General features: G+C 57.8%; 2 protein-coding genes across 24 annotated transcripts in view; both read left to right on the forward strand.

Moving 5' to 3' along the window:
* Window positions 1–22,254, forward strand: part of ALDH1L1 (aldehyde dehydrogenase 1 family member L1) — an 81,474-nt gene extending 59,220 nt beyond the window's left edge. For both annotated transcript variants that reach the window (XM_049715734.1, XM_004285454.4), the window contains exons 13-23: window positions 944–1,094; window positions 2,017–2,087; window positions 6,327–6,432; window positions 7,417–7,504; window positions 14,370–14,463; window positions 15,905–16,004; window positions 17,219–17,317; window positions 17,978–18,143; window positions 20,413–20,518; window positions 20,993–21,192; window positions 22,014–22,254. In XM_049715734.1, coding sequence (XP_049571691.1) covers window positions 944–1,094; window positions 2,017–2,087; window positions 6,327–6,432; window positions 7,417–7,504; window positions 14,370–14,463; window positions 15,905–16,004; window positions 17,219–17,317; window positions 17,978–18,143; window positions 20,413–20,518; window positions 20,993–21,192; window positions 22,014–22,069 — 1,237 coding nt within the window. In that variant the 3' untranslated portion in view covers window positions 22,070–22,254. The remainder of the gene's footprint in view (window positions 1–943; window positions 1,095–2,016; window positions 2,088–6,326; window positions 6,433–7,416; window positions 7,505–14,369; window positions 14,464–15,904; window positions 16,005–17,218; window positions 17,318–17,977; window positions 18,144–20,412; window positions 20,519–20,992; window positions 21,193–22,013) is intronic.
* LOC125965573 (uncharacterized) lies at window positions 3,662–6,303 on the forward strand. 22 transcript variants are annotated; one of them, XM_049715735.1, is made up of 4 exons: window positions 3,662–4,085; window positions 4,128–4,187; window positions 4,996–5,073; window positions 5,467–6,303. In XM_049715735.1, exons 1-4 carry the CDS (start codon window positions 3,861–3,863, stop codon window positions 5,707–5,709), a joined length of 606 nt encoding a protein of 201 aa, XP_049571692.1. In that variant the 5' UTR covers window positions 3,662–3,860; the 3' UTR covers window positions 5,710–6,303. The 22 variants fall into 22 exon arrangements, 2 of the variants coding, with proteins under 2 accessions (XP_049571692.1, XP_049571693.1); XR_007479612.1 differs by lacking the exon at window positions 3,662–4,085 and having other exon boundaries at window positions 4,114–4,157; window positions 4,987–5,028; window positions 5,476–6,303; XR_007479622.1 differs by lacking the exons at window positions 3,662–4,085; window positions 4,996–5,073 and adding an exon at window positions 4,353–4,379 and having other exon boundaries at window positions 4,114–4,142; window positions 5,476–6,303.
* Window positions 22,255–26,420: the final 4,166 nt, after the last annotated feature.

Consider the following 26,420-nt stretch of genomic DNA (forward strand, 5'->3'; position numbering starts at 1 on the left):
AAAATAGCTGGCTGTGTAAAAGTTGGCGCTGGCGGGCTTTTGACCTAAGGTGTCTCAGGCTGCAAACACCTTAAAAGACAGGAGACATGACAACCTAGGGGCCGACACACACAGGCCACCTCATGCTGACTTTAATATGGATTTATGTCTTTGGCCTTCTGTCCTTGTAGCTGATGGAACCCTTGTCCTTGTAACGCCAACAACACGGTATCTCCCCTGTTTGGTCTATAATTTTTCTCAAAATGTGACTTACCTTTGCTCTCGTACCCGGAGAGTGACCTGGTGCGTCCCTGTTTGTGTGGTGACGATGGGCCCTTCTGCTCAGTCCCCAGTCCCACTCGCCAGCCCCACGCTGTGTGCGGGCCGTGCACCCAGCAGGAGCGGGAGGTCAGTGAGGCCAGCTGTCTCTGTCCTCGCGGGAGAGGCAGGCGGTCTGGAACGCCTGTCCCGGCACATGTCTGTGCCGGCCAGAGAGTTTGAAGGGCGGCGGGAGCGGGCGGGTGCTGGCAGGACGCTGTGGGGTGTGATGGCGGGGGCACAGGGACCACTGAGGGCAGCTGGACGTGGGCTCAGCCTGGAGGAGGCTGTGCAGATGCTCCGTCCCTCATCCCCGGTACAGCCGCGTGGAGTGGTTGCTGCTCGACACCGGCATGCTGTCCCCGGACAAGGCGTCTTCTCGCAGAGGCAGGAGGTGTAATTAGGAAGCAGTGGATCCATTGATATCCCAGGAAGGAAGAGAGAGAGGAGAGGAGGGGGACGGGGCACCATGCTCACGCCCCTCCAGCCAAGGACACGCCGCCGTCCCATGTCACAGATGAGGACGCTGAGGCCGGCACCTGAGTGGGGCGGTGCTGGCAGGGCGCCCGGCTCCTGAGGAGGGGCCCCGAAAGGGCAGGCGAGGCCGTGCCAGGCCTGAGCCCCGTGCCCTGCCCGCCCCGCTCAGGCTGGCCGATCTCCTGGAGCAGCAGCAGGAGGAGCTGGCCACCATCGAGGCCCTGGACGCGGGGGCCGTCTACACGCTGGCGCTGAAGACCCACGTGGGCATGTCCATCCAGACCTTCCGCTACTTCGCTGGCTGGTGCGACAAGATCCAGGTGGGGCTCCCACGGGCGTCCGGGCCGGCAGGGCCCCCGAGGGCGGCACAGCACTCTGAAGGCCGCGCCACAACCCGCCACAGCTTTGTGGCCTTAAGAAAACGCCGGTTATCCGCTCCCGGTTCTGCAGGTGGGAAGCGGGTCGGGCGGGGCTGGGTTCTGTGCCAGGGTCTCAAGGGTCGCTGTCGGGGTGTCACTGGGCTGGGCCTTGCTGGCGCTTCCGGGGAGGACCGGGTGTTAGCGGCGCCCAGCCCTCCACACCCCGCCCCTCTGACTCTCTGCTGCCACCAACCAGAGGCCTAGAGGAGAGCCACCTGCTCTCCCCGAGGTTCCTGTGCTTATGCTTGGCCCACCTGCACCATCTCCCCATCCTAAGGCCAACTCTGTCATACTGTGTCATCGTACGGGCAGCTCACCAGGTCCCAGGGCTCAGGGCCTCACTTGGGGGCCATTATTGGAGGTTTTCCTGCCGCAGGCAGTGGTGGCTGAGCCCTTCCAGGGAGACACACAGCCGCGAGGTTCTCGGTGTCTCTGCTGGGTCTGGGCGCTCGCCCCGTCCGAGTGCAGGCGTGAGCTCAAGGGAGGGGGTCTGCCCGGTGCCTGCTCCCCGGTAGCCCCTGCATCACAGGCCCCCAGAGGCAACGGGCCCCCACCCTGGCCCTTCCAGGCCCTTCCCTGCCCCGGAGACCGTCCCCGTGCAGGACCTGCTTCCTGTCTGAGGACTTGGCCAGGCTCAGCACCTCACCCCCTGTGGCTGCCTGCTCCACCCGGCTCTGGACCCCTCAGCTGTCCTGTCCTGCACAAGCGGGGGCATCGGGACACAGCCCCTGTCCCTCCCTGGGTCCCAGGCGCAGGCTGGCTGCCCACAGGGGAAGGGGTGAGGGGCCAGAGCCCCTCCCGGTGATGCTGCTGCTTCTTCCAGGGTGCCACCATCCCCATCAACCAGGCCAGACCCAACCGGAACCTGACCATGACCCGGAAGGAGCCCATCGGGTGAGTCACGCGCCGGGCACTTTTTAGGACTGCGCGGGGGGCTCAGATGTCCCCTCTCTGTGTATTTATCAGACAGCCGTTTATTTGCCAGCCACTACCTCCCAGACATGGCAAGGGCCGGAGATGCAACAAAGAGAAAAACCAATGAAAATTCCTGTCCTCAGGGTGAAAACAGCTTTCGCCTCCACAGCCCCTGTTCCCTGCCAGGCACTATTTAACGACTTTGAGACCATAATTGTGTTTAATCCCTATAGTAACCCTCCATCAGTCAGGGTCATGGGGGGAAGAGAGGGCACGCCCCCAAATTTTATCTGAAGAGTGTAATGACCGGTGTACTTAAGCACAAGGAATTCCTACACAGCAGCGGGGACAGGAACCCTCAGCGAGACCAGCCCGCGGCACAAGGAGGAGGACAGACGTCCAGTCAACATGGAAAGACTAGGTTTGGGAGGGATTTTAAACCCGCAGCGAGGGGCCCCATCTTACCATCCGATGTCCAAAGGCCCGTGGAGGCAGCAGGCCTGCCTCGGCCGAGGCCACCCGGCAGTGTCCACTGAGACCTGGTGTCTCTCCCGCGAGGCTCAGTGTGGGGACTCGCTAATGCAGGACGGGGACGGGCACCCGAGGAGACGGCATGTGGCAGAGCTAAGGGCTCAGCACGTGGATGCAGACGCCGCCGGGAGGGCTCAGTGCCGGGGGAGAGCATGGGGTCAGGACACGGGGGCTGCAGGAACCACCCCCCCAGCAAAGAACTACCCAGCCGAAGCGTCAGGAGTGTGGAGCCAGGACCCTGCTCAGAGCCCCCTCAGGTGCAGGGGCCAGTCACGTGAGTCTGCGAGGTCCCTGAGCCTCAGCCCCCGCACAGGGTGCGCATCCCGTTGGACTGAGTAGGACGCTGACCCTGCCTGGGTGCCTGGCTGGCCGGGCGAGTCGGTGGGGAGGCCTTCCCTGTACTGGCGGGTGGGGGGCTTTGTCAGGGCTTCGTAACCAAGCACCACAGCCTGCGAGACTCGCGCTGCGGACTTAGGTCATCTCACAGTCTGGGGGCCGGGGGTCCCAGGCTACGTGTCGGTAGAGTTGGCTCCTTCTGAGGCTGCCCCACTGGCTTCTGGTGATGGAGGCCACCTTGGTGCTCCTGGGCTCTGCCCTCGCGCCCACACGGCCCTCTCCCTCTGCGGGTCTGTCTTCACAGGGCTCTCGGTTCATAAGGACGGCAGTCACATGGGGTTAGGCGCTCACCCTAATCCGCGAGACTCCATCTTAACTAATTACACCTGGGATGACCCTGTTTCCAAATCAGGTGACACCTGGGGCACTGGAGTTAAGTCATCAGCACCGGGATGTGAGGGCATGATTCAGTCTTGAGGGCAGGAAGTCTGTGCTGCGTTTTTTTCTCCGGAGCCTCAGCCTCCTTCTCGGTGACCTCTCCCGCTTCCCTGGGGGCTCTCACCCTGCTCCCTCCACTGCCTTGTCCCTCTGGGTGTGCTGGGTGTATGTGGGGTGAGGACCGGCTTTCCTAACCCCTCAGCACACCCCACCACTCCCAGGAAAGTGTGTGGGGCCCCGTGCCGGCTTTCCTAACCCCTCAGCACACCCCACCACTCCCAGGAAAGTGTGTGGGGCCCCGTGCCGGCTCAGGCCCCACTGCACTCCCGCTCTCCTGGCCCATGAACCCTGTGGCTCATCAATGACCCATCATGCCCTTGGCCTCTGCGTGTGCTCTTCCCACTGCCAGGTCAGCTGAGCCGTCATTGTTTGGGGAAACATTCTCTGATGATGATGGAGGTGATGACAATGAAGAGGATGGTGGTAATGGCGGTGAAGATGATGACAATGAAGAAGATGGTGATGAATATGATGATGGTTAAGATGTTGACAGTGAAGATGCTGGTGACGATGGTGAAGAAGATGGTGATGAAGATTGTGGTAATGATGGTGAAGAAGATGACGGTGAAGATGGTGATGATGGTGATGAAGATGATGGTGAAGATGATGGAGGTGATAAAGATGGTGATGAAGACAATGGTGAAGATGATGGAGGTGATGAAGATGATGGTGATGAAGACGATGGTGAAGATGATGGAGGTGATGAAGATGATGGTGATGAAGACGATGGTGAAGATGATGGAGGTGATGAAGATGATGGTGATGAAGACTATGGTGAAGATGATGGAGGTGATGAAGATGATGGTGATGAAGACGATGGTGAAGATGATGGAGGTGATGAAGATGATGGTGATGAAGACGATGGTTAAGATGATGGAGGTGATGAAGATGGTGAAGATGATGGAGGTGATGAAGATGACGGTGAATATGGTGATGATGGTGATGAAGATGATGGTGATGAAGACGATGGTGAAGATGATGGAGGTGATGAAGATGACGGTGAAGATGGTGATGATGGTGATGAAGACGATGGTGAAGATGATGGAGGTGATAAAGATGGTGATGAAGATGATGGTGAAGATGATGGAGGTGATGAAGATGATGGTGATGAAGACAATGGTGAAGATGATGGAGGTGATGAAGATGATGGTGATGAAGACAATGGTGAAGATGATGGAGGTGATGAAGATGATGGTGATGAAGACAATGGTGCAGATGATGGAGGTGATGAAGATGATGGTGATGAAGACGATGGTGAAGATGATGGAGGTGATGAAGATGATGGTGATGAAGACGATGGTTAAGATGATGGAGGTGATGAAGATGATGGTGAAGATGATGGACGTGATGAAGATGATGGTGGATGATGGAGGTGATTAAGATGGTGGTGATGAAGACGATGGTGAAGATGATGGAGGTGATGAAGATGATGGTGAAGATGATGACGGTGAAGATGATGGAGGTGATGAAGATGATGGTGAAGATGATGGAGGTGATGAAGACGATGGTGAAGATGATGGAGGTGATGAAGATGATGGTGATGAAGATGATGGAGGTGATGAAGACGATGGTGAAGATGATGGAGGTGATGAAGATGATGGTGATGAAGATGATGGTGAAGATGATGGAGGTGATGAAGATGATGGTGATGAAGACGATGGTGAAGATGGTGATGATGGTGATGAAGATGATGGTGAAGATGATGGAGGTGATGAAGATGGTGATAAAGATGATGGTGAAGATGATGGAGGTGATGAAGATGATGGTGATGAAGACGATGGTGAAGATGATGGAGGTGATGAAGATGATGGTGATGAAAATGATGTTGAAGATGATGGAGGTGATGAAGATGATATTGAAGATGATGGAGGTGATAAAGATGAAGATGATGGTGATGAAAATGATGTTGAAGATGATGGAGGTGATGAAGATGATATTGAAGATGATGGAGGTGATAAAGATGAAGATGATGGTGATGAAAATGATGTTGAAGATGATGGAGGTGATGAAGATGAAGATGATGGTGATGGAGACGATGGTGAAGGTGATGAAGAAGACGGCAGTGACGATGATGAAGCAGCAGTCACCTGGTCTGCACGGGGCTCCGTGTGGACAAGCTCATCTAACTGACTCACAGGGAGGGGCTGCCATCACCGAGTCCTACGGGCTCAGGAGGAGGCAGGGCCGCATGCCTCCTGGGAGCACAGGTGTCATCAGTATGTCTCCTAGGACGTAGGGGCTCCCTCCATGGAGACACTGCCCAGCCAGAGGCTTCTCTGGGACAAAGGGGAAGCACTGACCCTGGACACCATCTCTCAGTGCATAGCAGGCAGGCTTCGTCAGGTCCCCAGACTGACTGCGTCCTTCTTGTCTCCTTGGCACTGACCCTGGCCTAATGCCCAGGAGGACCCTCATCCACAACCACCTGTGGGACCCTTGACCCTCTCTCACATCCTCCTGGTCCACACATATGACCCCTGACTCTCTCCCGCGTCCCCCCGGCCACCCCTGTGACCCCTGACTGTGTCCCAGCCCTTGCCTGTTTTCACCTGTGCCTGCTGCCTGCTGTCACCTCCCCATCTCCTGGTGCTGCCCGTACCCAACTGTGTCCCTAGACTGTGTCCCATCAGAAGCTGTGCACTGTCCCCTGCCATCACACCCTGCTGGGAAGAGGGGCTACTGCCAGGCTGGACATACTGCCCCATCAGGGCCTGGGAAGGCAGGTGTCAGCGGTCCCTCTCCAGGGCCAGTGATGCCACATCAGGAGCCCTGGAGTGGAGAGGCGGCAGTGGCAGGTCCACGCGGGACCCAGGCCGAGCGGAGAGATGAAGGCCTGCTTCCCTCGTCCCACAGGGTCTGTGGCATTGTCATCCCCTGGAACTACCCCTTGATGATGCTGTCCTGGAAGATGGCCGCCTGCCTGGCTGCGGGGAACACAGTGGTGATCAAGCCTGCCCAGGTGGGTGCGGGCACGTCCTGGCGGGGCCTGAGGCCTTGGAGGGCGGGTGGCACCTGCGAGGGGTGACGGACAAGGAGGAGGGCTCTGCGGGTGAGGGCGGCCTTTGTGGGCCGGCGCACGGGACAGAGGCGGCCTTGGGCGGATCTGGTGTTGTTTGGGCCACGGGGCCGAGTCAGGCTAGCCGGGCCGTGCGTGTAGCTGCTTGGTGAGTGGTCGGCGGTCTTTCACAGACTCCAGCTCAGCCCCCTTGTGCGGCCCCGGGAACCAGGATCCGGGCTCCAAGCCCTGGGTGTCTGCTGTTAAAGCTGGTGCTTCAGGGCCCAGACATCCTGGGGAAGCTTCTGTGTGTCCACCACCCAGGCCCCTCTCAAAGAAGCCGTGTGACGGGGTCCCTCATGCAGGCTGAGGAGCCTGAGCAGGGTGCCCTGCGGTGAGGTCACCCCACAAGCCTCGAACCCTCATCTGTACTTTGGAGGGTTTAGTTAGGAGCTGAAGGTCAGATGCTGGGGCGGTGGGCCCAGGGGGTCTCACTCAGCTCCTCTGGGGCGATTTGGCCTCAAGGGTATTAACATAGTAAAAACCAGCAAAGTGATACTGGTTTATAGTATTTACCCTGAGTTAGGCACTCCTCAGGCATTTTAACATGCATAACAGATTTCCCAGTAATTTGCGTACATCTGCTTACTAACCCCTGAGGTGACGCTTAACCTCCCCCTTTAGCGAGATGGGATGCTGAGAGGTCAAAGCAATTGTCCCTGGAAGGCCCCACTCACCCAGCCCCCACAAAGTCTGAGCACCCACAGATGCACCTCTCAGCCTGAGGCCCAGCAGTGGGTGGGGTGTGGACCACCGAACCAGGCGAGGAAAAGTTACCCCTTTTCCTCCAGAAGAGGAGCGGCTGCTGGCTTGTGGGGTGTCGAGAGCAGGGGACGGCTGCCAGCAGGGGATGGCGGAGCCCACTTCCCTCCTGTCCTGCCTCCTCAGGTGACCCCACTCACAGCCTTGAAGTTTGCAGAGCTGACCTTGAAGGCTGGCATTCCCAAGGGCGTGATCAACGTCCTGCCAGGATCCGGTAAGGGCCGTGGTCGGGGGCATGAGGTGCATTTGGTCAAAACAGGGCCTGCTATGTGGTGTGCCCTGGTGGGCGGGGCAGTGGTGGGGAGGGCTGCCTGGAGGCGGAGGACGCTGCCCTGCGGTCGGGGAGAGCTGTACCTGGAAGGGTTTAGCGTTCAAATGCCTCCCCAGATGTTTTCCATTTTCTGTACATGTGTGTGTGCTCTGGAATAAACTACACAACCTGGGAATTATCAGTTAAGAAAGGAAAGAAAATATGCATTTACCTGTCTTTTATAATTATATAATCACGTTTACTGGTGTCCTTTGTTTTTTTCTATGGATGTGAATTACCATCTAGGTCACTTGTTTTCCTTAAGTATCTTTCATAGGTGGGTCTACTAGCAACAAATTTTCTAATTTTTTGTTTATCCGGAAATGTTTTATTTTGCCTTGATTTTTTGAAAGATAGTTTTGCTGAATGTCAGCACTTTGATTGTATCATCCCACTGCCCTCTGGCCTCTGCTGTCTCTGATGAGGCAGCTGTTGATCTTATAGTTCTCTTATTTACAAGTCAGTGTTCTCTTGCTGCTTTCAAAGTTTCCTCTGTCCTTGTTTTGCAGCATTTTTACTATGATACATCTGGGTGTGGTTCTCTTTGTGGTTATTTGATGTGGAATTCATTCCGCTTCATGGATGCATAGAGTAATGTCTTTCATCAGGTTTGGGAAGTTTCTAGCCATTATTCATTCTAATACTTTTTTCTGTGGTTTTCTCTTTCTGCATGCCTTCTGGCACTTCCATTATGAGTATATTGATGTTGTTACTGCTGTACCACTTTTCTATGAGGCTCTCTTAACTCTTCTTCATTCTTTTTCTCGCTATTCTTTTTTTTAAAATAAATTTATTTATTTATATATTTTTGGCTGCATTGGGTCTTCGTTGCTGCCCACGGGCTTTCTCTAGTTGCTGTAAGTGGGGGCTACTCTTTGTTGCGGTGCGCGGGCTTCTCATTGTGGTGGCTTCTCTTGTTGCAGAGCACAGGCTCTAGGCGCACAGCCTTCAGTAGTTGTGGCTTCACCGGCTCTAGAGCGCAGGCCCAGTAGTTGTGGCGCACGGGCTTAGTCGCTCTGCAGCATGTGGGATCTTCCCGGACCAGGGCTCGAACCCGTGTCCCCTGCATTGGCAGGTGGGTTCTTAATCACGGTGCCACCAGGGAAGTCCCTTCTCGCTGTTCTTTAGATTGCATTATCTCCATTAGTCTTCAAGTTTACTGACTCTTTCTTCTGCCAGTTCAAACCTACTGTTGAGCTCCTTTACTGAGTTTTCATTTCAGTTGTACTTTTTAGCTCCTGGTTCTTTTTTTATTTGTTCTTTCTTGATATTCTCTGTTTGATGAGACATCGTATCGCAGCTGCCTTTAGATGTGGTTTTGTTCAGTTCTTTGAACGTCTTTTTTTTTTTTTTTTTTTGCAGTACGCGGGCCTCTCACTGTTGTGGCCTCTCCCGCTGCGGAGCACAGGCTCCGGACGCGCAGGCTCAGCGGCCATGGCTCACGGGCCCAGCCGCTCCACGGCATGTGGGATCCTCCCGGACCGGGGCACAAACCCGTGTCCCCTGCATCGGCAGGAGGACTCTCAACCACTGCGCCACCAGGGAAGCCCTGATCGTCTTTATAACAGCTGCCCTGAAGTCTTTGTTAAGTGTGGCATCTGGGTCCTCTCAATGTCAGTTTATATTGTCTGCTCGTTTTGCCTGTGATGGGTCACATTCTGTAGTTTCTTTGCATGCCTCATAATTTTTTTGTTAAAACGTAGATATTTTAGGTAACACAGTATACCAACTCTGGGTACTTGTCCCCTGTCCCCTCTCCAGAGCTGTGTTCACCATTTTCTTGTTTATTTGTTTAGTGACTTGCTGGACGGTTTCAGAGAAGTGTCCTTCCCCTGCAGTGTGCAGCCAGTGAGGTCGCCCCCAGAGAGCACAGCTGTGGGCTGTGCAGTCGCCCAGTGGCAGCGGGTGTACAGGGGCCTCTTCCTCTCCCGGTCTGCTCATCTGGCTGCCTCTGTCCTTATCACACCAGCTGCTCAGCTCCACTCACTGCAGCCTGGCTGCTCTGTTGTTTTCACCAGTACCCTGGGACATAAACTGCTCCAAGGTCTGATCTGGTTAAATTCCTGTCTCTTTGCTCAGCCCTTGAGGTTTGTTCTTACACAGAGGGCTCTTCCCTGGTTCTCTCTGGTAAACTAAATGACCTGTGGTCTATCTTATTGCTGCCATAGAGCTACCAGCCTCCTCTTAATTGTTCACCTCCAAAATCTACAGTGTTTTTGAGAATGTCCTTAGGATTGAACTTCCTCATACAGTTTCAAATAAAGTCAGTTCCGGGCTTCCCTGGTGGCGCAGTGGTTGAGAGTCCACCTGCCGATGCAGGGGATGCGGGTTCGTGCCGCGGTCCGGGAAGATCCTACGTGCCACGGAGCAGCTGGGCCCATGAGCCATGGCCGTTGAGCCTGCGCATCCAGAGCCTGTGCTCTGCAACGGGAGAGGCCCCAACAGTGAGAGGCCCGCGTACCGCAAAAAATAAAAAAAATAAAGCCAGTTCCTCTGGGGAGTGTTTTGGAGCTCTCTGTTTTTATGGAAAACCTCTTCCCCGGCCAAAATCTCTGAGCCACGGCCTCAGGCACTGGGCCCCCTGCAGCAGCTGGGGCCAGGTGGAAGAGGTCCCGGGAGACTCAGCCTGCCATACCTGGGAAAGAGCCGTCACCTTACAAGAAGGGCAGGTGGGAGCCATATGCACAAAGAATGTGGCCTCTGAAACTCAGGGTCGGGGGGATGCCGGCCTCCCCTCCTGGAGAGATGCCCCATCCCTGGACTGCATTGCTGACCACACCTGCTTAGGCTGGAGGAGAGGGGAGAGTGGTTCACGGCTCAGGTGCCACAGACTCTCCTGAATACATGTCTCTTCACTTGCTCTCTGCCCTTAGGACAATTTAGAGAGACTTTAAATTGTTGTTTTTTAATGATTTTCACCAGTTTTGGTTGTTTCCCTGAGAAGCTGTCGATAGGGCTCCTCATACTGGCCTTTGGTGGTGACTCTCACCTCATACCTTTTTTTTTTTTTTTTTTTGCGGTACGCGGGCCTCTCACTCTTGTGGCCTCTCCCGTTGGCGGAGCACAGGCTCCGGACGCGCAGGCTCAGCGTCCATGGCTCAGCGGCCATGGCTCACGGGCCTAGCTGCTCCGCGGCATGTGGGATCTTCCCGGACCGGGGCACGAACCCGCGTCCCCTGCATCGGCAGGCGGACTCTCAACCACTGCGCCACCAGGGAAGCCCCTCACCTCATACCTTTTGAATACGTTGTGTTTATGTTTTTATTATTCTTAAAAAATATGTCATTGTAATTTTGGTATCCTCTCTGACCCGCTAAGTAAAAAGAGATTTTTTTTCAGCTGTCTTTTTCCCCCCAAAATTCTGTTCTAGTATTTCTAGCTTTACTATGTCATAATTAGAGAATTCAGCCTGTATATTAGTTTTCTAGGGCTGCCATAACAAAGTACCCCAAGCCAGGGGGCTTAAACAACAGGGATGTATCGTCTCACAGTTCTGGAGGCTAGAAACCCGAGATCCAGGTGTCGGCAGTTCTGTGCTCCCTCTAACGGCTCTGGGGGACGACCTTTCCTTGCCTCTTCCAGCTTGTAGAGCATCACCCTGACCTGGGACTTGCCCTTTACATGGCATTTTTCCTGTGCATGTCTGTATCCAAGTTTCCCCTTTTATAAGGACACCATTGTCCCAACAACAACCTACCTTATTCCCAAATAAAATTACATTCTGTGGTACTGGGTGTTAGGATATCAGCATATGAAATTGGGTGGGACACAATCCAACCCGTAATAGCCTGTAAAAATTCTACTTTCTAAAATGGAGAATTTCTTTGTGACCTAGTATATGATACCTTCTTATAAATATTTCTCGGATGGCCTAAAACAGTGATATTATTATTATTCAATAGACTTTATTTTTCAGAGCAGTTTTAGGTTCACAGAGGAATCGAATGGAAAGTATAGAGATTCCCATACATGCCCTGTCTCCCTCATAATGTCCCACATGTGTTACAGTTGACAAACCTACACTGGCATGTCATCATCACCCAAAGTCCATAGTTGACATGAAAATTCACTCTTGCTGTTGTACATTCTGTGACGAGTCTAAAACAACATTTACCCAACATTGTGGTATCAGATGGAATGGATTCACTGCCCTAAGAATCCTCTGTGGACGAGGAAAAATCCCATTCATTTCTCCCTGCCCTGCAACCCCTGGCAACCACTGAGCTATTAAATGCCTCCAGAGTCTTGGCTTGTCCAGAATATCATTTAGTCATCGTCATACAGTGTGTAGCCTTTTCAGATTGGCTTCTTTCACTTAGTAACATGCATTTAAGCTTCCTTCGTGTCTTTCCCTGGCTTCATGGCTCATTCCTTTTTAGAGCTGAATAACATTCCCCTGTCTGGAAGGACCACAGTTTATCCATCAGCTACTGAAGGACGTCTTGGTGGCTTCCAAGTTTTGGCAGTTTTGAATAAATTGACCTTCCATGGCATTTTTCCTGTGCATGTCTGTATCCAGCCCCCTATGCAGGGTTTTATGTAGACATAAGTTTTTTACTCCTGCGGGTAAACACCAAGGAGCACGATTGCCGGATCATATGGTAATAGGGTGTTCAGTTTTGTAAGGAACCGCCCAAAATGACTACCCCGTTCTCGCGATGACGAGAGTTCCCATGGCTCCACGTCGCTGCCGGCATTTTGTTAAGGTTCTGGGTTTTGGCTGTCCTGTGGGTGTGTAGGGGTGTCTCGTTGTTGTTTTAATTTAAATTTTCCTGGTAACATATGATGTTGAGCATCTTCCCATGTGCTCATTTGCCATATGAATATCTGCTTTGGTGAGGTGTCTTTTCAGATATTTCGCCCGTTTTTTAATTAGGTTGTTTCCTTATTGTTGAGTTATTTGCATGTTTGGGGTAATAATCCATTATCAGATACATCTTTTGCAAATATTTTCTCCCCAAGGCAGTGGTTTTTCAAAACATTAGTGGGGGAATGAAATTAGCATCAAAATCACTTTTGGAGGGGCTTCCCTGGTGGCGCAGTGGTTGAGAGTCCGCCTGCCGATGCAGGGGACACGGGTTCGTGCCCCGGTCCGGGAGGATCCCACATGCCGCCGAGCGGCTGGGCCCGTGAGCCATGGCCGCTGAGCCTGCGCGTCCAGAGCCTGTGCTCCGCAGCGGGAGAGGCCACAATAGTGAGAGGCCCGCGTACCGCAAAAAAAAAAAAAAAAAAAAAATCACTTATGGAGCCTTAACTGTTTAGAGAGAATGCAAGTGTCCTACTCCAAACCTTCCGAACCAGACCTTCACTGGTGCCGCTGGGCACAGGCAGTTCTACAGGCGTGGAGGCAGGTGCACAATGGCGATGGGGGGACTGGGTGGGGTGGAGGAGCCCCAGGACTGGCTGATTAGTGGAGGGTTGGGGGAGGGCAGGTGTGGGGACTGACTGTTGGCTTGAAGGGCTGGCTGCACAGAGAGGTTGCTGACTGAAATGGAGAACATGGGGGAGAAGCAGGTCTGGGGAAGCTGAGGAGTTCAGTTTCAAACATGCTGAGTTTGAGAGGCTGTAAGGCGTCCAAGTGGAGGTGCCGAGCAGGCCGAGGAGTGATAGATGGGTCTCGATGCAGGGAAGCTGGGCATGAGATAGAGATTGAGAGGATGGTGAGCCTGCAGATGGCATTTGAGGAGGTGAGCCGGGGTGAGATGACTGAGGGGACAGTGAATGGAGAAGAGAAGGGGGCCCAGAGTGCAGCCAGAGGCACTGGGTGTTGTAAGAGTGGAGGGAAGTGGGGCGCAAGGAGGTGGAGGAAGGGCAGTCAGGGAAGCGGGAGTGGAGTAGCAGAGGAGGAGACGTCAGCAGGGGCCTTGCGTCAAGTCTGCGCAGAGGTGACCCTGAGGTCTCATTGCACAGCAGCCCGGGAGGGTCAGTAGGTGCTGGCCACGTTGGGGAGGGTCCCTGCAGGTCCAGGAGGGTCAGTAGGCGCTGGCCACGTTGGGGAGGGTCCCTGCAGGTCCAGGAGGGTCAGTAGGCGCTGGCCACGTTGGGGAGGGTCCCTGCAGGTCCAGGAGGGTCAGTAGGCGCTGGCCACGTTGGGGAGGGTCCCTGCAGGTCCAGGAGGGTCAGTAGGCGCTGGCCACGTTGGGGAGGGTCCCTGCAGGTCCAGGAGGATCAGTAGGCGCTGGCCACGTTGGGGAGGGTCCCTGCAGGTCCAGGAGGGTCAGTAGGCGCTGGCCACGTTGGCGAGGGTCCCTGCAGGTCCAGGAGGGTCAGTAGGCGCTGGCCACGTTGGCAAGGGTCCCTGCAGGCCTGGCATGGCGTGGGGGGTCATGGAGTGTGGGGCGGCCAGGAGTCCAGGCATCCCCACAGGAGGGGTAATGTGTACTGGTTGGGGGCTTTCATCCTTCTCTCTGCGTCCCCACATGGTCGTCTGTGTCTCTGTGTGTCTTTGTCTCCTCTTCTCATAAGGACACAGGTCGTATTGCTTTAAGGCCACCCTAATGACCTCATTTAATTCAGTCACCCCTTTAAAGATTCTACATCCAGTACAGTCACATTTGAGGTCAGGGGTCAGGACTACAGCCTGTGAATTTGGGGAGACACAGTTCTGCCCACACCAGGGACCAAGGCGCGGTGAGCCCGGGGGTGCCGAGGCCCTGGCACGTGGGCCCCGAGCTCTGGCCATGGGAGGACGGTCTGGAGGAGGGTGGCCGGACCCCTGCCTTGCCCTGGCACCGTGGGCATCCTTATCCCCCGCCCACTCCTCCCCCAGGCTCAGTGGTCGGCCAGAGACTCTCGGACCATCCTGACGTGCGGAAAATCGCGTTCACGGGCTCCACCGAGGTGGGAAAGCGTATCATGAAAAGGTAGGCGGGTGGAGTGAGTGGAGGGGCCAGCACTGCGGGGCCGATGGCCTCTGGTCCCGCGTGTGAAGCGGACAGTGCTGTGCGTGAGCTCGAGCCTGTGGCTGTCACAGGGTGGGGCCACTGCAGACCCTGGTTCCATGAGTGACGAGCCCTCGGTCAGGCCGGTGCAGCGGGGTGGGACCAGCGAGGGGCTGGGGCTTCACTGCGATCCAGGGCCACGAGCAAGCGCGGCTGCTGGGGACGGAGCTGCTCGGGATTGAGACGAGCTGTGAGCGCGAGGGACACGGATCTCGGAAACTTAGCAGAGTAGAGCATCGCGACAGTTTCTATATAGGTTACCAGTTGAAATGATATTATTATTAATGGGCTTAAATAGAATTAATTTTACTGGATTCTCTTGAGCTTGCTTTTAACGTGGCCACTAAACAAAAACTACCGTGTCCTGCGGCTGGTATGGGAGGCGCTTGCCCTCCTGCTGGCCAGCGCTGGCCGAGGGCCGCTCCCCGCTTAGTGCTCGGCCGCCGGCCTCAAACCCGCTGGGTCGCGTTGCTGATTTATGACACGGCGCGGGCCGAGCTCTGCCCCTTCCAGGCCTGTTTCCCCCGGTCCCGTGAAGGAAGTTGGCATGTCAGTGGTTCTGGTCCAGGCTGCTGACGAGCTTGGAGAGGTCGATGGGGCCGGACCCCAGGGCAGCAGCTGTAGCTCTGGCTGCCCCAGGCCTCGCAGGGTGCCTGAACCACCCCCCCGCCCAGTGCAGCTGAATTTCTGGGGTGAGGTCTGGGCAGACGTCTGCACTTTGAGTGACAGGTGCAAAGGGAGAGGAGCTGGGACTGCTGAGCAGTCTGACCTGCAGGGTCTCCAAGCCCTTTCTCTGAGGACACCTGACCGCCGTGACTGCTGTGCTCCGAGGGTCACCCATGGGACCTCCCGGGACGGTCCAGCTGTGGCAGGGCATCTCCATGGGGATTAAAGCTGCAGCCCTGCCCCTGCCCTGGCTCCCACAGGCCTCTCTGTACCCCTCAGCCCTGAGGTGGGGGCCATGTGCCCCTTCTTGAACGGGCACCACACGGGTGCCCATCAGAGTGGCTCTGTGTGGCCTCCTCTTTGGGGTCAGGCCTGAAGACAGCGAGGCTGACCTGGAGGATCGTCTGCAAGGGGAGGGGTGCAGGGGTACCCGTGGGAGCAAGGCCTGGGGCAGGGCTGGGCTGGGGTGCTGGGCTAGGAAGGCGGCAGGGAGTTGGGGGAAGCGGGGGGACGAGGGGAGAGTGACGGGGGAAGGCGCGGCCTGGGTCACACGGGGCTCCCCCCAGCCCGGACCCTCTGCCGTCCTTTTGAGTGAAGCGTGCTCTGGAGCGGCCCTTATCCCTCACCTGGCGCTCCCCCCGCCACCCCGTGTCCCGGGCTCCAGGGACCCAGCTAGCCAAGTCTCTGTTCCCTTCAGCTGTGCCCTGAGCAACGTGAAGAAGGTCTCCCTGGAGCTGGGCGGGAAGTCTCCCCTCATCATCTTTGCTGACTGCGACCTCCGCAAGGCCGTGCAGATGGTGAGGGCCATGGAGGGTGGGGGCCGGGGCTCAGGGTCCACGGGCAGATGCACAGGCATCCTGGACCGCAGAGAAGGAAGGAAGAGGCCTTGGGGCCAAGGAGTGGCATGTACCTTACAGAACAGACCCCCAAGAAGTTTCACAACTGCAGGGATAACTGCAGTCAGCTTCAAAGATGGGGAAACGTGAGCCAGGGTTCCGTCTGTTGTGAAATCAGCACGGCCAAGTTTCCTGCCCCACAGAGAAGCAAGCAGAGCCCTGGGCACTTGGGCGGGACCCTGCTGGCAGCGGCCGCCCACACTTGCCCAGCGCCGCCATGGACTCGCTGGGCTGCGTCGGGAAGTCACTTAGCCTTTCTGGGCCTTGCGCTCTCACCGGGACGATGGGGGAGGATGGGCATACGGGATTCAGCTGTCATGTCTGAAGGGCGTGGACCACGTGGCAGGTGCGGTGGGTCAGTAGTCCTGACACTGTCACTGTCGTCATCACACCTCTGCACACCAGGGGGAGCAGGCCGGTCAGGCCACGCTCAGCCAGGTGCCCAGACACCCCCACCCCATCCAAGTGCTGCTGTGCCCCGGAGGAGTGAGCCCGGCACCGCGTGGAGGGGCTGCAGCCTCATTAGAGGGGAGACCGAGGGAGACTGGCGGCCGAGCAGAGGCCGATGCTGCCAGGCCGGAGGCCTGTGTGTGTCTCTGGGCAGTGCAGTCGCAGCTTCTTCCAGGAGAGCCGAGCCTGAATGGCTCTCCCTCCCTCCCTCCCCCAACCCCCGGCCCCCCAGGTCCAAAGAGCAGGCTCCCTGGGGCCTCTGAGGACGTTTATTCGGGACTCGGGCCTGGGCAGGCACCATCCCTCCCGAGAGGCCCACCCCTGCCGCCTGCTTCCGGGCGCAGACCCCGTCTCCAGGCTCAGCTCCAGGAGCGCAGTCCTGAGCCCCGTCATGCCCGGGAGCCCACCCAGCCTGCGGGGTGTCCAGGCTCCCCCACTGCACGCCCGCTCGTGCTCCCCCCGCTGGCCTGGTCCCCCAGCGGCCTCACTTCCTGCTTGTTCCCCTGTGGCCGCTCGTCTCCGGGGATGGTGCCCAGTGCCGGTGAGCCTGGACGGCCGCAGGAGGTCAGGATACCTGCCTCCTTCCCCTTCCCGACGAGGCCCAGTGGGGGCTGGGGGCTGGCGCCCGGGGGTTGTAACCCAGCCCTGTCACCTCTTCTGCGAAGGGAATGAGCTCCGTCTTCTTCAACAAAGGTGAGAACTGCATCGCCGCCGGCCGGCTCTTTGTAGAGGACTCGATTCACGACCAGTTTGTGCAGAGGGTGGTAAGTTGTGCCGCAGGGCCTGGGAACTGCCCACTCACCGGGTACAGGGCCTTGGCGGGCAGAGCCAGGGCCGGGCCAGGCGCCATCCACCTGGTCGGGGGCGCTGTGACAAGTCTTCCCTGGTTTTTATTATTTCGGCGAGAAACGGCAACCCCGCGGCTCCCCTGACGTGAGCAGCGGGGCCCGTGTTCGGGTGGGGCCCTCCCGGTGCAACCTGGGTGGACAGACATGGGGCCGGGCTGGGGGGAGTCCAGGTGCAGCCCCTGCACGCCGCTCCGTCTGCCCACCTTGTCACAGGGCGTCATTGTCTTGTTTCCCCACCCCGTGGCCTGCAGCTCCTCCGTCTGGGAGGTCGGGTGCAGGACCTCCCTGTGCTGCCCCCGCGCGCGCCCCCCCCAACTCCCACCTCTCTGCACATCTGCGTCATCCCAGCCCCCGGCACCAGGCCCAGGTCTCCTTGCACGGAGGGTACACTGGGGGCTGCAGCCCGGAAGGCAGGTTTGGAACCAGAATATGGTCCCAGGAGTCAGAGCCCTGCGTGTGAACTTTCTTCAGGGGCCAGCGGTTGGTCGCTGAAAAGGCATACGTGGGAGGCGGGTCAGGCGGCGACTGGTCAGGAGCCACGGCACCGGGCGACCCTGACGGGGAGGACCTTTGCAGGTGGAGGAGGTGGGGAAGATGAAGATCGGCAGCCCCCTCGACCGGGACACCAGCCACGGGCCACAGAACCACCAGGCCCACCTGCAGAAGCTGGTGGAGTATTGCCAGCGCGGCGTGAAGGAAGGGGCCACGCTGGTCTGTGGTGGGAACCAAGTCCCCCGGCCAGGTCAGTCAGCCCTCCTGGCCACGTGGGCAAGCCAAGACAGCGGTGGCATGGCCTCCGGGGCAGGCGTCGCGGGGCCAGGCTCCTAGGCTCCAGCCCCCAATCCGGGACGTCGGGGTTGGGGGGCACCTTGGCTATTTGGACACCTGCCAGGTCAGGTGTGGGGCTGGTAAGATGAGGCCCTGGTTGCCCAAGCATCTCCGCATCCTTGAAACTCTTTCCTCCCGTGGATCCGTGGTGCTGGATTTCATGGTTTGTCTATCTTTGGCCATCACTCCTCCATGGCCACTCTTGGCCGGAAACCCCCTCTCCACCTGTCCCTTAAATGTAGGGAGAGCCCCAGGTCTGTCCTGAGCTTGGACACTTTCCCTGGGGGGTCTCTCACCCTGCAGCGGCTCAGACCCGCCCGGGACTTGTTTCCTCAACCAGACTCCTGAGCCCTGGACCCCTCCGCTTGCACGTCACCCAGGCCCCTCGGTCTCAGTGGTGCCAAGTCCACCCTGTCACAGCATCCCCAGCCCCGACCTGACCCCAGACACACACCTGCCCTTCTAGAATCTTCGGTCCAATCCAGTCACCGAGCCCGAGAAGCCGGAGCAGCAGGTTCGGACGATCTGGGCTGCTCCCCCTGTCAGGCACACGTCTGTTTCCTACACCCTCACCATCCAACCCTTGGTGCCGGCACCAAGCCCACGCCAGCCTGTCCGCCCGATGGCGTGAAGGAGGGAAGGAGGGAACGGATTCCAGGCTCCTCCCTTTCTTGACCCCAGCTCTTAATTAACTGCCCGATTCTCTCAAACCTGGAGATCTTCCCCGCCACCATCGTGCCGACTCTCCCCTGAGTCTGGACCGGAACGGGGGTCCTGGGGGCCTCCCGAGCCCCCAGTCATGCACTTACGCGGCTGCCGCGTCTGGCTGTGTGTCCTCCGTGCCGAAACCCTCCCACGGTGAGCGCCTCCACAGAGGCAAGCTCACCCCGGCATGTCTCCCCACCTGTGTCCAACCTGCGGCCCTTAACTCTCCCTCCGAGTACGCCCGGCGTCTTCCTACTCGTGTGCTGGCTGCTCCTCCGCTTACAGGTGCCTCCTGAGCATCCCCACCTGGTGACCTCATCACTCAGGTGACCTCGGGCTCAGGCCATGGTGCTCCCACAGGTCTCGGGCGTTCCTGGGCACCTCGTACCTGCACAGAGCTTATGTAGCCACTGTGCCACTGCTGTCTGCTTGCCCTCTTCCCTGCCCCCACGAACTTGGGCTTCCATGAAGCCAGAGTCTGGGGCTGACATGACGTGAAGGCACCTTTGCAGAGCAGCTAGGGCTGCAGCACCCAGGAACCGTGGGGCCCGCTCCCCATCACCCCCTGGCCTGAGGGCCCCCATGGGGGACAGTGCTGTGAATACAGGCTTCTCCCAGTGGCCCACCCACCTGGAGGCCAGAGGATGAGGGATCCTGGGCGTGCAGCCCTCCTTCCCGGGGCCCGGCACGCAGCCAGGACGGAGGTGTGGGCGGAGACTGGCCACCCCGGAGCACAGGGACCTGGGGGCACATTTCCTTTGCACGCAGGGTGAATACAGGCCACACCCCAGGGGTCAACATGTGTTCATACACGACTCATGTTTTAGAAATTGTAATTACTGTTAAAATATAGTTTATAAAAATACGGAATATTTTATTAAAGATAAAATTTTTTTTGTTCTTCTGAACACTGGAGGCAGAAAATTTCAAGTCTCTTGGTTTTCCCTAAATCAGGCCAAACTAAAGCTTAGTCCAGCGGGTCTCAGGGCCCGCAGCTCTATGTCCAGAGGAGAAGTAGTCAGAGAATGCCCTTCTGCCACCAGAAATGTTTTTGTGGGGCAGCCAGGGCCTGTGGGGCGGCAGTCAGAATGGGAGAAGGTGTGTCTGGCCGAGAGCACCGGCCCCTACCCCCGGGCAGGCATTGCCCACCCCGCAGGGTCAGGAAGGATGGGGAGGCTGTCCTGGGAGGACCTGTCCACCAGGACCTCTGTCCAAGCCCCCCTCCACGGGGCCGATGGAGGGCCTTCCGGAGGCTGCACTGGCCGAAGGATCCAGATGTGCTTTCAGACTAAAGGTCACTAGAAAAACCCAGGTTTCGTCCGGCTGCGAGCTGCAGCCCTGGCGGTGGACAGACCAGCTCCCAGCATCACCTCACTGTGCTTACAGCACTTAGTTGAAAGGCTGTGAGGGTCAGGACTCGTGCGCCTGGGGCAGGAAAGCCACCCACAGTGTCACGAACTCCTCTGTCTCCACCACAGGTTTCTTCTTCGAGCCGACCGTCTTCACGGACGTGGAGGACCACATGTTCATAGCCCGGGAGGAGTCCTTCGGGCCCGTCATGATCATCTCTCGGTTTGCCAGCGGGTAGGGAGCCCACTTACGGCTCATGACAGCCTGACTCTTGCCCTTGTTACTGGGGTCTTCGCATGAGCTGCGGGGCCGGGAGGGGAGCTCAGACGGGTGGGGGCTGTGGACGCAGCCCGGACCCCGCAGACTCCTCGCAGCCGCGGGGGTGGGGACCCCAGGGGACCGCAGGGCGGCTGGGCCCACCAGGAGTGTCCTCCGCGTCTCTCTGGGCGTCTCCACGGCGTGCTGGGTTCAGCCCTGAGCACCCACGGCTGCGTCATGAGCCAGCCAAACCTCAGTGGCCGGAATAGCAACCGTTGTTTGTTTCGCTTGTGAATCTGCAGTTTGGTCAGTGGGGCTGACCGGTCTGCGCCCTGTGCCGGCCGTGTCGGGCTCCCCCCTGGGGCGGGGGGGCGCAGGTCTCTCTGGGTCCCACGTCCAGGGCTGGACCCTTGCCCTCCTCACGGAGGCCCTCCTGGCTTTTCCCTGCAGCGACGTGGATGCGGTGCTGTCTCGGGCCAACGCCACAGAGTTCGGCCTGGCCTCTGGCGTCTTCACCAGGGACATCAGCAAGGCCCTGTACGTCAGCGACAAGCTAGAGGCGGGCACCGTGTTCGTCAACACGTACAACAAGACCGACGTGGCCGCTCCCTTCGGAGGCTTCAAGCAGTCGGGATTTGGCAAAGACCTGGGTAACCTGATCGTGCCCGCTTTCATTTATCCATTCAACAGACGTCGGTTAGAGCCCGCTCAGTCCCAGGGGCCAGGGGTGGAGCTGACGAGATGGCTGCTCACTTCTTGCCGGGAGGGGATCGGTGATAAGTGGGGCTGGAAGCCAGATCCTGCTGGAAGCCATCCAGACAGAGCGATCTGAACAGGAGGCTGGAGGGTGGCTTTAGCTGGGGGCCAGGTGGGCCTCCCTGAGGAGGTGTCCTCTGGGCTGAGACCTGAGTGGCTGGAGGAGCTGCCATGAAGGCCCAGGTTCGTGCATTCCTGCCAGAGGGGACGGCGGGTCCTGAGGGAACCAGCTTTGGTCTTGGAGCTGCAGAGAGAGGCCGAGTGCTGGAGTGGGCCCAGGGGCGGGCAGGAGGCCAGGGAGGCAGGCAACGGCCGGATTGCGGGACCTGGGACCACGGTCAGGGCTGAGGCTTCAGAGAGGGGAACCCGTGGGGGCCGAGCATGCCTGATGTGGTGACGTGAGTCCCAGTGTAGAGACGGTGTCACCGGGCCTGCCTGCCCAGGGAAGAGGACTTCTGCCCGGCACCCCTCTTTCCCTGGCTGCTCTGTAATGTAGGCTGGGTCCCACTCCCCGCATCCCGCCACTGTGGAAGCCAGAAGCTGGGGGTTAGGTCCAGTCGGGGATCAACTCTGACGTCAGGCTTGCAGCGGGGGCAGGGGGGTGCGAAGGTGCAGGAGAGCACAATGCTCTTCTCAGCTACGGGGCCAACGGGGTCATGAGACCACAGCGCTGCCGGGACCGTGACGTTGCTCCCGGGCTCGCGGTGTCTTGCAGGAGAGGCGGCTCTGAATGAGTACCTGCGGGTCAAGACGGTTACCTTCGAGTACTGAGGAGGGCCTCAGGATGTGTCCGCGGCTGTGGGCTCGCCCCCAGCAGTGCACAGCCCCTCCATGAACATGGTGGAGGCCTCCTGCCTGCACCCCTGTCCCCATCTGGGACCCCCATCCTGTCCCATCAGCGCGGCCGTCGTCTCGGGCAGAAAGTGGCCCTGTGCGAATAAAGGTTCTGGTTGGCACCCTGCGTCCCGGCGCGTCTGTGTGCCCAGGCCCTCTGAGCGGGTCCTGATCTCGGACCAGCTGGCCGGGCTCGGGAGAGCCAGGCGCCCTCCTGGGCGGGGTGTCGGCTCCCGCCTCAGAAACCGGGTGCTGAGATGAAGTTAGGACGCACGTCTGTTGGGGTGACCCCAGGAGACGCCAGGGAGGAAGCAGGCTGGGCCGCGGACGCCTCCCCAGCAAGTGGCCGGACCCTCCCCCCATGCCGAGCAGACCCGTCCATGGCCCCTCCCGATGGGCGTGCTCCCCCTTCGCCCTGCCTGTGTCTTCCAGGGCCCGGCGGCCTCCCCGCTTCTCCTGGCCCCCGCCATGCGGCCTTCCTCTCCGTCCGTCTGGCCCTCAGCGTCCCGACCTCCTTGGGGAGTGGCAGAAGAGCCATGAGGAGCGGGTTCCTTGCTCCCTAGACGCTACCTGCACATACCCTCCCTGCCCCCGCCCCGCGTATGGGTCACTTAACCCTTCCCCTGGCCCACGGTTTCACCCGTTTATAAACCAGGGGGCTGAGTGGACGTCGTTGTTCTCAGATCCCAGGAGCGAGGACCTCGGACACGCCTGCCGGCAGAACGGCCCAGCAACTCCGAGCAGGCAGGGGTCCCAGACTCGCTCCGGGGCTGGTCTGGGCAGCAGGCTGCCCCCGGGCCCCGCTCCGCCTTGGGGCGGCCTCTCTCCCTGTGTCCTCTCTTCTCCCCCGACCTTCTTAGGGGTCAGGAAGAACCAGCAACCCCGCCTCGAGGGGCGACGCAGCCCCGGAGCCAGACCCCGCCCCATGCCCACCTGCCTGCCGGAGGCAGGGCCAGCCCCCCAGTCTGGTGCCGGCTCTCCAGTCTCATGACCCACAGAGGGGAGAAATGTGTTTCATCTCTGGACTCTGTCCCCTGCCTGGGGCCATTCGTGAGGACCCACGGTGGAGGGGACCGGCCCTGTCTGAGGGAACATGGACCTGCCTTATTATCTCCTAACTGGAGTGACACTCCCACTCCTGCCCCTTTGCTGGGTCCCCGTTGCTTCGCCTCCAACCCCCGACGCCCCATGGCTAGGGCGTCCACAGCAGAGTCCGGGCTCTGCAGCCGGCTTGGCCCTCAGCGGCTGCTCTACTGCCCCCCCTCGCCAGGTGGGAGCCTGCAGGGTCCCCAGGGATCGGCCTGTCTTCCCTGAAAACAGCCCCGCAGGCAGAAGAGCAGGCAGGGCCTGGAGCACAGCCCGTCCTCGCCCAGGTCGAGCTAGGAAACACCTTCCTCCCCGTGGCCCAGGGCTTGGCTGGCCGGGCGACTAAGCTGCACTTGAGAATTCTGGTTCAGGTGCGAGGCAGCGCCTGGCTTTGTCCTGAATCCTGTCTCCAGAAGGGATTCAGGAATCCTTCAGAAGCTACAGGCAAGTGTATAAGAAAAGCACCCAGTTCTCCCGCCTGGGTCTGTCTCTCCAGTGAAGCTCCTTCACTTCCACACAGAACAGGTCACTTCTGGTCACTAGATGTCGGGGGGCTGGTCCCGTGACACCAGCTGAGTGTCCTGCAATTTAACCGAATTCTGCCACTGCTGCCCGGAGCTGGTGTCAGACACCACAGATTGAGGGCTCAGCCCCACAACACTGCCCCCCGGGTGCCAATCCCAAGCAGGGTCCCCAGGTTACCTCCAACTTCTGTCTGACGTGGCTACACAGCAGAGGCTCCCACGACCCCCTCCTTGGGTTCAGTCCATTTGCTAGAGCAGCTCACGGAACTCAGGGAAACACCTACATGTATCAGTTCATTAAAGGACGTGATAAAGGAAACAGATGATCGGCCGGAGTACGTAGGGCGAGGCCTGGGAGGGTCTGAGCACGGGAGCTTCTGTCCCATGGACTTGGGGGTGCCACCCTCCCGGTGTGGCTGTGCTCAGCCCCTGGACCCTGTCCTGTTGGGGTATTTTGTGCCGCCTTCGTGTAAGCGTGATCCATCATTAACTCCATTCGCGGCCCCTCTCCCCTCTCTGGAGGATGGTGGGGGGCGGGAGAGGAGCTGAGAATCAGAAGCTTCTCATCCTGGCCTTGTCTTTCTGGTGACCAACCCCACCAGGAGCCCCCGAGAGTCGCCTCAGTGAACAAAAGATGTTCCCAGTGTTCTTATCATTTAGGAAATTACAAGGGTTCAGGGGCTCTGTGCCAGGAGCTGGGGCGGAGAAAACATGTATTTTCTAGTATCTCACAGTAAGGAGGATAAGACTGTGAGTTACCTGCCATTTCTTTCCCTTCTTTCCTAAGTCATAGAACTCTCAAATTGTACCCGGGCACACGGCTGCGTGAAGGATGGAGTTCCCAGCATCCTTTGCAGCCGGGCAGTGGCCACAGAGCCCAGTCAAGTGGACAGAGCTCCAGCGGACGTGGAGCTGCCCCTCCTGGGGCTCGGCCTGCAAGGGGAGTCGGGGCTCAGGCTGTCACTCCCTCCCTTCTCCCCTGGGGCGGGCTGGAAGCGGCCTGATGGTGGGCGTTTTCCCAACAAGCAGATAAGGCTGGGCGGCGCCCAGAGGGGACCCGCCAGCAGCCCGTTACATGGAGACAGTGAACTTGCCCCTCCCTTTTTACGATGTTTAAATGCATTTGTCCTCACCGAGTTGACAGACGAGTTCAAGGCAGCTTAGAAAAATAATACAATTAACATATGCGTGGGTGAATCAGGGCAGTGAAGGGCGCTAGGAAGGTGAGCAGGAACGCGGTGGCGCCCACACTGCCTGCAGGGAAACCCTATCCGCTTCCAAAGCTGGAGCGCAGTTTAGTCAGGGCTTTCCAGCTGCCGAGAGTGCGAGGAAACCTGATCAGTGGCCTAATTCGCGGTGTCTGTGCGACAGAAACAAGCTTGTGTTTCTGGAGAAGAGAATGGAATTCATCTCACGAGTCCTCCTAAAACACATTTTACAATGTGATGACCGCTGTCTTACACGATTTTACACAGGGTGGTGATGAAATTAAATTCTTATTTTAAGGCAAGACAAGAAAAAATTAAACTTCTTCTCTGCCCTTGGCCTCCTCCCTCCCCACTAGTGTGCATGGGCGTCTGCATTGGGTGTAACCTGACCTCCCCAATGGCAGAAATATCTGCCCAGCCACAGAAATCCACGTTCCTCCTTCTGGCGACAGCCATGGAACTCCTTAGAAGGTAACGTTCCTTTCCTTATCCTCTAAGAGGTCACGATGACCCACCACTCACCTTGTATGTGCAGACATCTTTGGTGGACTTCATGGGCAAGGCCACTATATCATTTCCCTTAAGGTAGTGATTGGTGCAGAACAGACTGGTCAGACGACCTGGGGAGATACTGGGCTGCACCTAAAAGAAGTTCTTAACTCAAATACTTACTTATGACCGTATTCATGTCACTAGCTGTATTACTTGTATGCTGCCTATTTTACAAGATTATTGTTTCTTGCATTACCAAACCCGATAAAAATAATGACGACTAGGTGACCTAAAACAATTGTCAAATTCATAGTTCTGGAAGATCAGTGATTATAACAGCGTAACTCTAGATGTGGGAAGAAGCTACAAGAGGGAACCGTTTCCTGGACCATAACAGACTAGTAGGACAGGCGGCCCAGAGGCTTTGGGCTACTGTTAACAGGGCCTAGTCCAGTAACAACACATTGAGTGGCCTATCGAGGGAATCCTCGCCTGACCTGGGAATGAGCATTCCTAGTGCCATGGGGTACATTGGTCATGAAATGCCCCAAGACAAAACCTTGGTCAAAATTTAGACAAAAAGGAGGGGGTTGTGACCTAAAGAATGTTGCCCAGCACCCAGTCCCACAAGAATGAAGTCATCAACCACCACAGTCGCTGACTTCCAGGACACGCTGAAAGGAATTCAGGATGAGGCACTTTGGCTCGGGGAAAACTGGCAGAACCGACCCTCAGAGAGTTCGATATTTCCAGGAGAATATTTTTATGAACCTGGATTCTCACCTCTTCCCACACTTAGAAAAGCACTAAAACCATTAAGGTATCTGTCCCTCGTGGATAGCAGTGACCTCCTACCAAGCCGTGTGCTTGGCCGCACGTAGCCCTTCGTCAGAATCACACATGCTGGCCTCCCCCCGCACCTCTTCAGGACAGCCCTCAGAGTTTTCGGAGAAACCGTCTCCCGGGTTGTAAGCCTCA

The sequence above is a fragment of the Orcinus orca genome, chromosome 10 (assembly GCF_937001465.1).
Source record: "Orcinus orca chromosome 10, mOrcOrc1.1, whole genome shotgun sequence".
Classification (NCBI taxonomy): Eukaryota; Metazoa; Chordata; class Mammalia; order Artiodactyla; family Delphinidae; genus Orcinus; species Orcinus orca.